This window comes from Schistocerca piceifrons, chromosome 7 (genome assembly GCF_021461385.2).
Source record: "Schistocerca piceifrons isolate TAMUIC-IGC-003096 chromosome 7, iqSchPice1.1, whole genome shotgun sequence".
In the NCBI taxonomy this organism is placed as follows: domain Eukaryota; kingdom Metazoa; phylum Arthropoda; class Insecta; order Orthoptera; family Acrididae; genus Schistocerca; species Schistocerca piceifrons.
The window spans coordinates 82,050,955-82,063,768 of NC_060144.1; the positions used below are offsets into that span (position 1 = coordinate 82,050,955).

General features: G+C 37.3%; 1 protein-coding gene across 1 annotated transcript in view; it reads right to left on the bottom strand.

Moving 5' to 3' along the window:
- LOC124805138 (modular serine protease-like) overlaps positions 1 to 12,814 on the bottom strand; it is a 224,167-nt gene that overhangs the window by 114,180 nt on the left and 97,173 nt on the right. Inside the window, exon 4 of the mRNA XM_047265601.1 lies at positions 3,708 to 4,087. Within this exon, the coding sequence (XP_047121557.1) occupies positions 3,708 to 4,087 (380 nt within the window). The remainder of the gene's footprint in view (positions 1 to 3,707; positions 4,088 to 12,814) is intronic.

Genomic DNA, 12,814 nt, shown 5'->3' on the forward strand with positions numbered 1-12,814 from the left:
GGGCTGCCATTCTTACTCAGATATTCAGACATCTCACTGAAAGTGTTCCCAGCACATTTCAAGCCACTCTAAAAGTTAAGGGAGGTCATGCACCATATTAAGGTCCTCTATTGCAGATACCAACAGTTTAACATTAATTAAGCACTGATTAAAGCATGAGACTTGGGGAAATATCTTGAGGATGACACTGAAAAGAAAATAAAAATGTTTGTTGATAAACTGTGCCATTATTTCAACGTTGCCTTTACCCTGAAAAGACATACAAAAAAATCATCAAAAAGCATTAGCTACAAATAATGAATCACCTTTTACTAGAAAAAAAATTACATGTAAGCCAAATTAACACATCTGTGTGCAAAAAGGTACTTTCCATATGGGAAATAAACTTTATAAAAAACTTCACAAAAACCTAAAAGCTCGCACTAAGGTCAAAACCTCTGGAAAACTTCTAAAGTCATATTTACAGCACCATTGCTTTTACTCCATTGAAGAATATTTAAATGTATGAAGTGGCTATTTAAATACTTAATGCATAAAGTGTTTTATTGTAACATTAAAAAAGAATGCCTAGAAGTCACTTTCAGATGTGTACTTACACTTGACTTGTCCTATATTTTATGCAAAATAATAATTTTAATGTGGAGTTAAAACAAGGTGTAACAAGGACCCAAAGTCAGAAACATGTATGTAATCAAGGCATCGAACTTTTTAATGCACTACCAAAACATATCAAAGAGCTGGAAAATGAGGATAAATTTGAAACTGCTTGACAAATTTTTACAGTGTAAGTGAATTTCTATGCTCAACTGTATTAGAAATAAAGAACCACATGCTTGACAAATGTTATTACAGCATAAGTGAACATCTCTGTGCAACTCTATAAGAATATATGATTAAATTAATGTGAGAAATGAAATTACATCAATGAATATGTCTCTCAAGCACATAAGAAGATTAAGAACCATATGCTTAACAAATGTCACTACAGTATAAGTGAATAGCTCTGCTCAACTGTATAAGAATATATTATATCATAAATGTGACAAATGAAATCACAACATCAAGGAACAGGCCCGTCAAGCGTATAAGAAATTATGTTATAAAAACACTTATTAGTTGTATATTGTATTAAACATAAGATAGATTCATACGAATTCAGCACAGAAAAAATTTTTGTAAAGATATTATATAGATGTTGAAATGTATCCTGACAAATCCTATATCACAAATGTGATCATTGGGATGATAAATAAATAAATAAAAATTATTTATTGAAGAATATGTCTGGCTATGAAATGCAATCAATAGCTCAGTAAGCAGAGGATGTTTCACAAAAGTACTAAACACCTTGAACGTAATTGCAATCTTCAGACAGGGGGACAGTCATGATGTAAACTATTATTGTCCAATTTTCATACTTCCAGCTATATCCAAGATGTTTGAGGAAGTCATATGCAGTATAATCACAACATTTCTAGAAAAAATAGAATGGTTGACCTAACATTAATTTGGATTTAGGAAAGGCAACTGTTAATGATGTACTCTTTGTTAGAATAAGATACCATCAGAGGTAGAGCAAATAACTGGTTTAAATCCTATATCACCAACCAAAAGGAAATGGCAGAAATTACAAGCCTTGACTCTATAAAAAAATTATTCCGACAAGGCCCTGATAAGCTGTGGAGCCCCTCACGGTGGGTACTGAGCCCTCTTCCCTTCCTACTCTTTATCAATGGCCTTCTTCTAAATCTCCTTAATGCATCTCCTGTGTTGTTTGCAGATGGCACAAATCTGATCTTCCAGCTGGACTCAGCTTTGCAATTGAAGTTCAAAATAAATAACACAACTGACAAACTCCTTTCATGGCTCCACTAGAATGAATCACTGTTAAAGGAAAACAAGATAGTTCATATGCTCTTCTACCCATCCTGAAACCATTCTGCCTATATGGAACTCCTACAGATTGATGGCTAAAAACTGAACTAGTAACAGAAACAAATATATTTCCAATCACTTGTGTTTATGTTCTAGAGACAGTTTCTTTTCTCAGAGAAAATCTGGATCCCCTTAAAATATGGGCAGCCTAGTTCTCAATAAACTATGCCTATCAATCACAAGAAAGCAATAGCTTCAGGAAGAAACTTAACAATTTACTAATGAAACATCCTTTTTATTTTGTTGATGAGTACCTGAAGACTAACTTGCATTAATGACTTGACATTATCCTCCCCCTCACAGTGCTCAACAGTGCTTATAATTAAATTTTAAGCTTGCCTCCAGCTTCAGGCAGAATTTCATTTGTCACTGTTTTTTGAGTTATACAAAAATACTATGCAGTCTTTTGGTCTGCTGCATTGTATATGTCTTTTAAGAACATTATGTAATTATGATCCCAAAAATACTGCTACATCAGATCATTTTATTCATTACAATAAGCCTTCTTCAGCAAATAGCCATTGTCAGCTTATCTGGAAGTACATTATTTCTAATATTATAGGTAAATATTAATTAGAAACATTATTATGAAATTTGTTGTGTATGAGACATTGGTTTAACATCCACTTGCTATCATAATTCTGTCTCTGTCTCTTAGTTTTAATTACACTCCATTAGTGTTCTTGGAGTAATAACAGTTTGTTATACTAGATATGACTCATCATATGATATAATTTTCAGATTGTCTTTATATCAGACCGTAAGTCATGTCTAGTATAACAAAATGTTATTACTCCAAGAACACTAATGAAGCATAATTAAAACAAAGAAACAGTGACAGAACCATTATAATGAATGGATGTCTAACCCATATGACATTTGTAACAAAGTTTATAATAATGTTTCTTGATTAATAATTATTTATCTGTAATGTTAGAAATATTCTATCAAAATTATGTGTCATGTATTACCAATAACTTAATGATGGCTATTTGCTGAATTATAACAAATAAAAAATCTGATTTACCAGAATTTTTTAAATCATAATTACAGAATATTATGCTTGCAATCATAAGTAACTAGCTGTCTTAATGCAATATGGTCTACATGCAATTCATACTTTGCTGTCCACATGCAGGGCTGTATTGCGTGGAATCTTCTACCCACTGCTTGAGTAGCACTTGATATCAAGCATATCACATACCAAAGGAGGACACTTGAGTTGAAACAGTAACTGAAGTTTGTATTAGACTTAGGTAACACACAATTTATAGGTTGGAATATCAACAATATAAGAAAAACATAAATTGCTACTTATGGTAATGATACGTTAAGTTGCAAACATGAACAACAATAAAACATTTACTCATTATTTTCTGGCAACAGCCTTCATCAGAAAAGGAAACATACACACACATTCATTCCACAAGCAAACACTCCCCATGCACACATGACCGTCATCTCCAGCAGCTCAGACTGGAATGCCATTCCACTCCAAGCTGCTGAAGATGGCAGTCATGTGCATGTAAGGTGTGTTTGCTTGTGTGAATGAATGTGTGTTTCCTTTTCTGATGAAGACCATGATCAAAAGCTAATGTGTAAATGACTTTTCATTACTTGTGCCAGCAACTTAAATTGTCATCTTAATGGTAAATAGCAATTTATCTTTTCCTTATAATGCTGATACTGTTGTACATAATGAGTAGTAATTTCATATGATCTAAAAAGCCAGATAAGCTATTACACAACTTAAATGACATATTAGACAATACCATGATTTAATGTGCTGGTGGTAGAATATTCCCTATTCTTCTCACAAACTGGTGGCGGTGGAGTAAAGGCCTCATCAAGGCAATAGGAATCATTGGACCCACTTATATGATATCCTTCATAACAGAAGAATTCCAGCTGTGTGCCAGAAGGTACTTGTGCTCCTGGTGCAAACCCACAAAATTGGGAGTCACAGCCAATCACTTTGTAGCCACCATTTTTGTGTTTGAGTGGAAGTGTGCACTTGAGGGCTGGAGATGTTCCACACAGCTCAGGGGCTTCATCTGAGCCATCACCTTCACACTGGATGGTACCATCACAAGCTGCATTCACATCAACACAGGCACCATATGCACAGCGGAAGAAGGCATCAGAGGAGCACCTGAAAGATGGATTAAGATTGTCTTAATACATAAAGCTACCACGTATCACCATCTGTGCACAAGAATAACACATTCTAACTACTCTCTACGTCCATAAAATAAAATGTTGTAACAAGTATTAAGATTAAGGTATATAACACATCCAAAAAATGTGAAACTCTCTGTTCAATGTGCTGCATATATATATGAAGTTCTTCGGTTTTTTGGGATGCACTTTTTTACAGTCATGTCGCAAAAATGTTTAAAAAATGTACCCTCGGCCTAAAAAATGAGAAGACCAATATTATATTTAAGAAAACAGTCATACTGTTGGCTATCTAAGATATCTGACTCTACATTGCAGCTTTCAAAAGCAAACAAAGCAAGTAATTATTTTCTTTTATAATATTTCAATTCTCTCTCAGCACACTCTATCTTATTGTAACAAAAGTAATCTCCAGAACTGGAAACTGTTGCACTTGGGCCTTATACATGTGTTTCTCATTATGTGCTTCAGGATGACAGCTGTCTTCCATTCCAACATGACTAAAGTTCATCAGTACCAAGATCATCAAACAAATGGTATTGCCGGTTGGGACATGTCAGTTTTCAGCAATGTAGAATATTTACAGTGAGACTGACATTATCCAAGAAACTGTTACTTGGTGTGGAAAAGAGTTACTATGAGTATTCATTGAGCAAAGCCACTGAATCTCAAACATGAGTTTAAAAAAATAAAAAAATAAAAAAAATCAACATAAATGGGTCATGTACTTGCAATGAATGACCATTGCAAGTAATAGTGGAAGGGCTACAGCTATAAATAAGCAGGGAAACACCTCTTTGGATGTCAGCATTGAGACACCTTATAATTACCTATAGGATAACAAAACACTGTTATGTCTTTCTTCCTCTTTATATACTGTATGTGAAATTTATTTGCAGAGAGATTCAACTACCACACTCTGCATAAGATATCAAACCTTTACACATCTTGCTGCTGTTTTCTGGCATTGCACATTTCCTACATACAACAGCTTCATCTGTAAGCATCATCATTAACAAACAGCTTTATAAAGCATCCTACATTATCCACCTGACGAATATGCAAGAATGTCACACATGCCCATGCACCCGCAAGTTTATGGAATCATTTGTTTCACACTGCAAACAAATTTTTTAGTAGATTTTAAATGTTGTGTGTCCATTCAATATACTGGTCCAACATTATTTTAATGCAATAATAGTTTTGAAGATGTGTTAACAGGGACAGCAAAACATAATGAATAGCAATCATTCCAGCAGTGACTCAGTAGCATTGCCGGACGGAAGTACTACGAACACAGTGAGGCACAAACCAGCACACAAGCAGCGGATTACGTAGTCACTGCTGGAGTACTTGTTATTTCTTCTAATTTTCCACCCCTGTTAAAACATATCTTCAAAGCTAATATCACACTAAACTAATCTGGAACTGGCACATTGAAAGGACACACTAAATTCTGATTTAAGAAACATCTCATTCATACTGACAAACAAACTAATGTTTTTCATCAACATTGTAAGTCAAATGAAGCATGCAATGAGCAGGATTTGTTTGCGCTGATTCCATCTACAAAGTGCATGAAATAAATTTCAAATATCTGACAAAACCCAATGGAAAAAATCTCCTGACAACTTTTAGGAGACAGATATGGTGTCTTGTCCTGTAACACTACCATGTGTTACACTCAAAATTAGTTTTCTATCCATAGTCACAATTTAATGGGAACTACATTTCAGTGAGTGCCAAGTTCTTGTTGTTAAGTGAGATAAAATAACTTTTTATGTTACATCATACACCTGAAGAGCTAACCCCATAGGCTTAATTTTTGCTGATCATAAGTAATGAAAATCAGTGTCATGTAAAGTGATTTAATTCTATTTTTAAGTGTGTAATCTGTGTTGTGATGCATGATAAGTGTGGATGTCACTGTAGGATAGTCAAAGAGGGAGTGGTATGCGTAGACTGTGGATTGGAATTTCAGTGGGGTGATGGTAGTTGGGAGCTGAAAGGGGAACTCAACAAAGCTCTCCAATGGCATTGTAGGCTTTGCAAAAAGGACAAGAGAATCACTGAGCAGGAGGCAAAGATTTGTGCCCTTCAGGCTGAATTAGATCACATAAAATTTGAAATAGATAGGTTGAAGGGGGAAAAAGATCTTGGGAATTGGGTAAAGAAAAAAAGCAATGGGTGAAAGAAAAACAGCTCTTCAATCTCATCTACAGTTGAGCTAACAGTATCAAATGAATTTTACTGTTACCTGAAGTAGGAGGGGAAGGTCATAGAAGTGGGCAACAGACTTCTAGCAAAGAAACTCAGTTTAGGTCAGTACCGAAAGAGAGTAGCAAGAGAAGAGTCATGGTATTAGGTAGTAGTCATGAGAGGGGTGTAGGCCAGATGGTACAGGACAAATTACAGACAGGATACCAGGTCACAAGTATTGCGAAGTCAAGTGCTAGCCTTAGCCAGGTGACAGAGGTCATAGGGAATTTGTGGAAAGGTTTTGCCAAAGAGGATCAGGTTATTACAGTTGGTGGAACATGGAACAGCACAACTAAGAACAGTGATTACAGCATTAGGGGTGACCTGGATAAAAAAACAGGAGTAGCAACTAAACACACAAATGCGAGTTTTGCAGAGATCCTGCAGCGCCATGACCAGCCCTGGGTAAGCATTGTTCTATGACATGTGAACACTGAGTTGAGCTGGCTGCTGCTTACTGAAATAAAATCTGAAACAAAATGAGGACAGGGCCAACTGCTGCAACTGGGAGATAGGAATACATTAGACATGGCCTACACCTGAATAGGAGAGGGAAATATAGGTTGGCTGAGCTCCTTTCAGTTAATATAAGTTAATATACAGGGGGCTACCATCATACGTAGTGACGTCCCTGTAGTTACTGGTGTCAGAGGGGCACCTTCTTTATGTTTGAGGGGGATTCAGGCACACTGTTTTGAAAGAAGTGAAAAATAACAGAAGAGCCCCACAAAATGCTTAAAAATGCACATAAAAGTAAGGTTAGCTTGATTCATCAAAATATTAGAGGATTGAGTAGTAGGGAAGAAGAGCTTCTCATCCATTTGGAAAATATAGAGACCTCTGAAAAGATAATCATCCTATGCCTATCTGACCACCTCATAACCATTGGGTTAGATAAGTGATGTATAAAAAATTACACTATTGCAGTTTACCCATGAACAAAAAACATAGGGAACAGAGGAGTTGTTACATATATTAAGATGGAAGACAATTTCAGAAACATTAAGACAAGTGGATTTTGTAGTGATCAGCACACAGAAGTGTGTACTTATGAACTAATGCTGAAAAATACTTCACTTCTATTTGTAACCGTATATAGACCTCTGGTGGGAGATTTTGGATTCCTTACTGTGCTACCTATCAGCAGCAGCAAGCAATTAACAGTCTGTGGTGACTTCAATGTGGATTTTCTAAATGATTCTGACAGGAAAAATGATCTGAAAACCTAATTTGGATCCTACAATTTGGTCTCAGTATTTAATTTTTGACGCGCGGCATTAGCCGAGCAGTCTAAGGTGCTGCAGTCATGGACTGTGTGGCTGGTCCCGGCAGAGGTTTGAGTCCTCCCTCGGGCATGGGTGTGTGTGTTTGTCCTTAGGATAATTTAGGTTAAGTAGTGTGTAAGCTTAGGGACTGATGACCTTAGCAGTTAAGTTCCATAAGATTTCACACACATTTGAACATAATTAATTTTCCAACATGTGTGGATAAAGACAGTAGAACTCTAAATGATAATGTTTTCTTTTATGAAGCTCAAAGTAAGGAAATAACTGTTTACCCAGTAACAAATGTTATCTCTGATCATGATACACAGTTACATAAGATAAATAAAATGCATCTTACAGTATGGATATTCCTCAGTGGAAATAAGTTAGAATAATTAATGATACCAGGACAAATATTTTTTAGATTAGTTTACTGGAGATGACACAGGGTGCATTTTATAATGAATGAAATGCTAACATAAAATTTAGTCTGTTCTATGATAAATTCATATTATTATTTGAAAGTTAGCTTTCCACATAAGCTAATCAGAATGGACATGAAACAGCCAGGTAGGAAACCATGAATCACTAGAAGGATTAAAGTGTCTTGTGAAACAAAAAGACAAATTTACCTTTCAGCAAGAACAAGTAGAGATCTTGCAGTAGTTGCACACTACAAGAGCTACTCAAAATGACTATAAAAAGGTTCCTAAAAATCAAAGAACATGCACACAGTGTCAGAAATCAGTAATTCTTACAACAGACTTAAGCCAACAATCCTGCTGGAGGAGCATCCACAACAGAACATAAGAGCAGGGGTTGGAAATACCATGTCAGTTGTAAGGTTTCAGGCTCTTACAAACCTATCATCAGGTGTTATACTGAAAATAAAGAGACCAGAGCTAATAGTTTTTACATGCAGTAGTACACATAAAAAAAGGAAGTTCTATATAACATTTTACAAAATAGTGAACAGGCTTAGAGCAGTAAAACGAAAGTCAATGGAAAAGTGCTACCATGGAATACTACAGATGATTGCCTAGATAAAGAAATATGCAATGAACAGCAGGGTATTTAGACTTTATGCTATAGCCCCGAGAGCTGTGGTGGGTGAGTACAGGACACAGTCTATGACCAGTGAACACAGAGGACGAAGTACTCTACACAAAAGGGAAAGCAAACTGGTAAACCAGAGTGGTAAACGTATCGGCATCTGTTGGAGGGAAGAGCAATATGGAACCAATAAGCCTTGCCGTTCACAATTTGAATTAGTGATTTACTTCAAAAGGGGAAAAAAACATTACATAGAAAGTCACATGAAAAGCATTAAAAGTAGATTACGAGTGGTAAAGAAACATATCGAGCAGGGGCAGTACAGAACTGTAGTAAAACTAACTGGAAGCTGGAAACTTAAAACACAATGAAAATGTTCCCCTTTTCATGAGTGGCATGCAAGTTTTTGATTGAGTGGGGTACATACGGCAACATGGAACAACATGTCACAGCCACAAATTAAAAGAAGATACACTTGTGCCACTCTTATTAAAAAGGATCTCACTACTAAACAAAATAGAAGGTAGCAACACAATATTCAATAAGACAATGTTTTGCAAATGCAGATTTTTCTGGCCGAAATAAACACGTGTGGTGATGGCACTCCACTCAACTTGATGCATGGAGATATGTGTGGACTTATGAAAAACACTCTGTCCTAATGCCCCATCATCCCTGGCTGGTGTCTACAAAATTCCCTGCTTTTGCAGGAAAGCCCATATTGGACAAACAATTCCTATGCTCCAGGATTGATGCATGGAGGACCACTGCCACATGTGTTTATTTCAGGCAGAAAAATTTGCAGTTGTGGATCATTGTCTTACTGAAGGACACAACATTTTTAATGATGAGAAACAAGAGGTTGCCCCTGTGTCACATTATTGGGATAGTGTAATGAAAGAAGCTATTCAAATCTGGCTATCTGACAATATTATAGAGATAAAGGGGTATTCTTTGACATTAAAAAACAACTGTCTTTGTTTTGGTAAATAGTGCTTGATATCAATTAATCCTTTCAGTGAGTTTTCATCACTGGTGTGCTGTTGTGCTTTGCACTAGAGGGCAATTACATTGACACACACATGGTGGATTTACAGGTGGTGTATAAAGGAGCCATTGTTGTGGTTTGATTTCAATTCCAGCAAGTTGGTGCAGCAGCTTACTTGCCTGAGGATGGCAGCCAAGTGGACCACTGAAATATTGTGTCAAGATGATACATGTTCATCACCATTCACTATGCCAGGAAAGTTTACAGAGCCACATCAAGAGTGTCTACTGGTAGGAAATGTTTGCACTTTTAAGGAAGTGTGACTAACTTCGTAAGAAGAGAAAATTGCTGAGCACCCTTACTTTTCTGCTGAGATGCTGGAATGAAGGTATGATACCTAAATTTGCCAGAATTGTCCATTCAATTGGGACAAAAATGGTCAACAATATTATGAAGCGTGCTGGTTTTGCCTTAGTAAGGGAGCACATTTGTTTTACATGCAGACAACTGGATGTCATATCCAAGGATTTATTTTGTTTGTATTTGGAAGTATTGGCACTACTGTCTCCTTCATCCTGGGAATGGATTGACAGGTCGTCCTGGGCAATATCAGACTGCACCCACGAATAAATTTTGCCCCTACATGCAGGAATGTTCCCTTTTCTGCAGTTGAACAAGCAGTGTCCAGGTGTCCCAAGGATATAGCTGATGAAGTTAGGCAAGAGGTCTCTCATACATTACGTTGGGTGCCACCCCTATGAAGTAACATATCCTCACTTGGATGAGCCATGATCCAGTCCATCAGAGAAGATCAGTATTTAGTAATTCTACTGGCAGGCAAGGGTAACACAACAGTTCTTTGGCAGTACCATTATTTGGGTAAAATTGATCTTTTACTTCCAGACTTGGCTTACCAAAGGTTTCAGAACAATGCAATTGAACATGTAAAATGCACGACACTTTCCCTTTGGAAAAAAGTTCATTATCTGATGATGTTCCTTAAAAATTTTGATGTGATGCTGCAGTCCTGCCGAGATTATACAGTTTTCCTAAGGTACACAACCAAAGGGTTCCTTTTCAGCCTATTGTTAGCAATTTGGATGCTCCTTCTAACAACTTGGCATCCATTCTCAGTCCCCATATGAGAAAATGTGAACATTATATTTCCAGTTCTCTGGTTTCTATTCAGCATTTGAAGTCTTTGTTTCTCAGTCACATGGATTTGCTCATTAGTATTGATGTTGTGTCACTTTTTACCAGAGTTCCTTTTGAAGATAGATTTGTCACCAGATGTTGACATTGACATACACTACATGATCAAAAGTATCCGGACACCGGGCTGAAAATGACTTACAAGTTTGTGGTGCCCTCTATTGATAATGCTGGAATTCAATATGGTGTTGGCCCACGCTTAGCCTTGATGACAGCTTCCACTCTTGCAGGCATATGTTCAATGAGGTGCTGGAAGGTTTCTTGGAGAATGGGAGTTCATTCTTCCTGGAGTGCTGCACTGAGAAGAGGTATCGGTGTCGGTCAGTGAGGCTTGGCACAAAGTCGGCGTTCCAAAACATCCCAAACATTTTCTGTAGAATTCAGGTCAGGACTCTGTGCAGGCCAGTCCATTGCAGGGATGTTATTGTGTGTAACCATTCCGCCATCCGTGAATTGCTCTTCAACAGTGGGAAGCAATAAGGTGCTTAAAACATCAATGTAGGCCTGTGCTGTGATAGTGCCATGCAATAAAACAACAAGGGGTGCAAGCACCCTCCACAAAAAACACGACCACATCATAATACCGCCGCCTCCGAATTTTACTTTTGGCAGTACACAAGCTGGCAGATGATTGTCACCGGTCATTTGCCATACCCAGACCCTGCCATCAGATTGCCACATTGTGTACTGTGATTCATCAATAAACACAACGTTTTTCCACTGTTCAATCATCCAATGTTTACACTCCTTACACCTAGCGAGGCGTTGTTTGGCATTTACCAGCGTGATCTGTTGCTTTGAGCAGTCACTTGACCATGAAATCCAAGTTTTCTCACCTCCAGCCTAACTGTCATAGTACTTGCAGTGGATCCTGATGCAGTTTGGAATTCCTGTGTGATGGTCTCAATAGATGTCTGCTTATTACACATTATGACCCTCTTCAACTGTTGGCAGTCTCTGTCTGTCAGACAAGGTCGGCCTGTATGCTTTTGTGCTGTATGTGTCTCTTCACATTTCCACTTCACTATCACATCAGGAACAGTGGACCCAGGGATGTTTAGGAGTGTGGAAATCTCGCGTACAGATGTATGACACAAGTGACACCCATCATCTAATCAAGTTTGAAGTCCGTAAGTTCTGCAGAGCACCCATTCTGCTCTCTCACGATGTCTAATGACTACTGTGGTCATTGATATGCAGTACCTGGCACTAGCTGGCAGCACAGTGCACCTAATATGAAAAATGTATGTTTTTGGGGGTGTCTGGATATGTTTGATCACATAGTGTATTTTTTATTTAATGACAAATACTTTGAACAAACTGACAGAATGGCTATGGAGAGTCCATAGTCACCAATTTGTTTATAGAAGATTTTGAGGACACAGCACTGAAGATGATGTTTCTAAAACCAACTTGCTCTTGGAGATATGTCGATGATACATTTATGGTATGGCCACATGTAAGGATGCTCTTGATCGTTTCCTAAATCATTTTAATTGCCTGCATCTCAGTATTAAATTCATGCTGTAAGTTGAAAAGCATGGAAATCTTCCATTTTTAGATGTCTTGGTCTACAGAAGAGATGATGGAACATTACGACACAGTGTTTATTCTAGGCCCCTGCATATGGACCACAAGCTTCATGCATCAAGTTGTCATCAATCATACCAATGCAAATGGGTCCTAGGTACATTGGTAAAATGCGTTTATGCAATCTCAGATGCAGGTAGTTTGACACAAGAACTGGATCATCTAAAGGCAGTGTTCAAGCAGAATGGTTACACCAACAATCAGATCCGTCATGCTCTATAGATTGGACCTTTGCAGGAACCAGCAGAAGATACGAGCAAATCGGTGGCTATCCTCCATTTTTTGGGAAACATATCTTCAAAAATAGGAATAATGTTAAAGAGATTTGATGTTA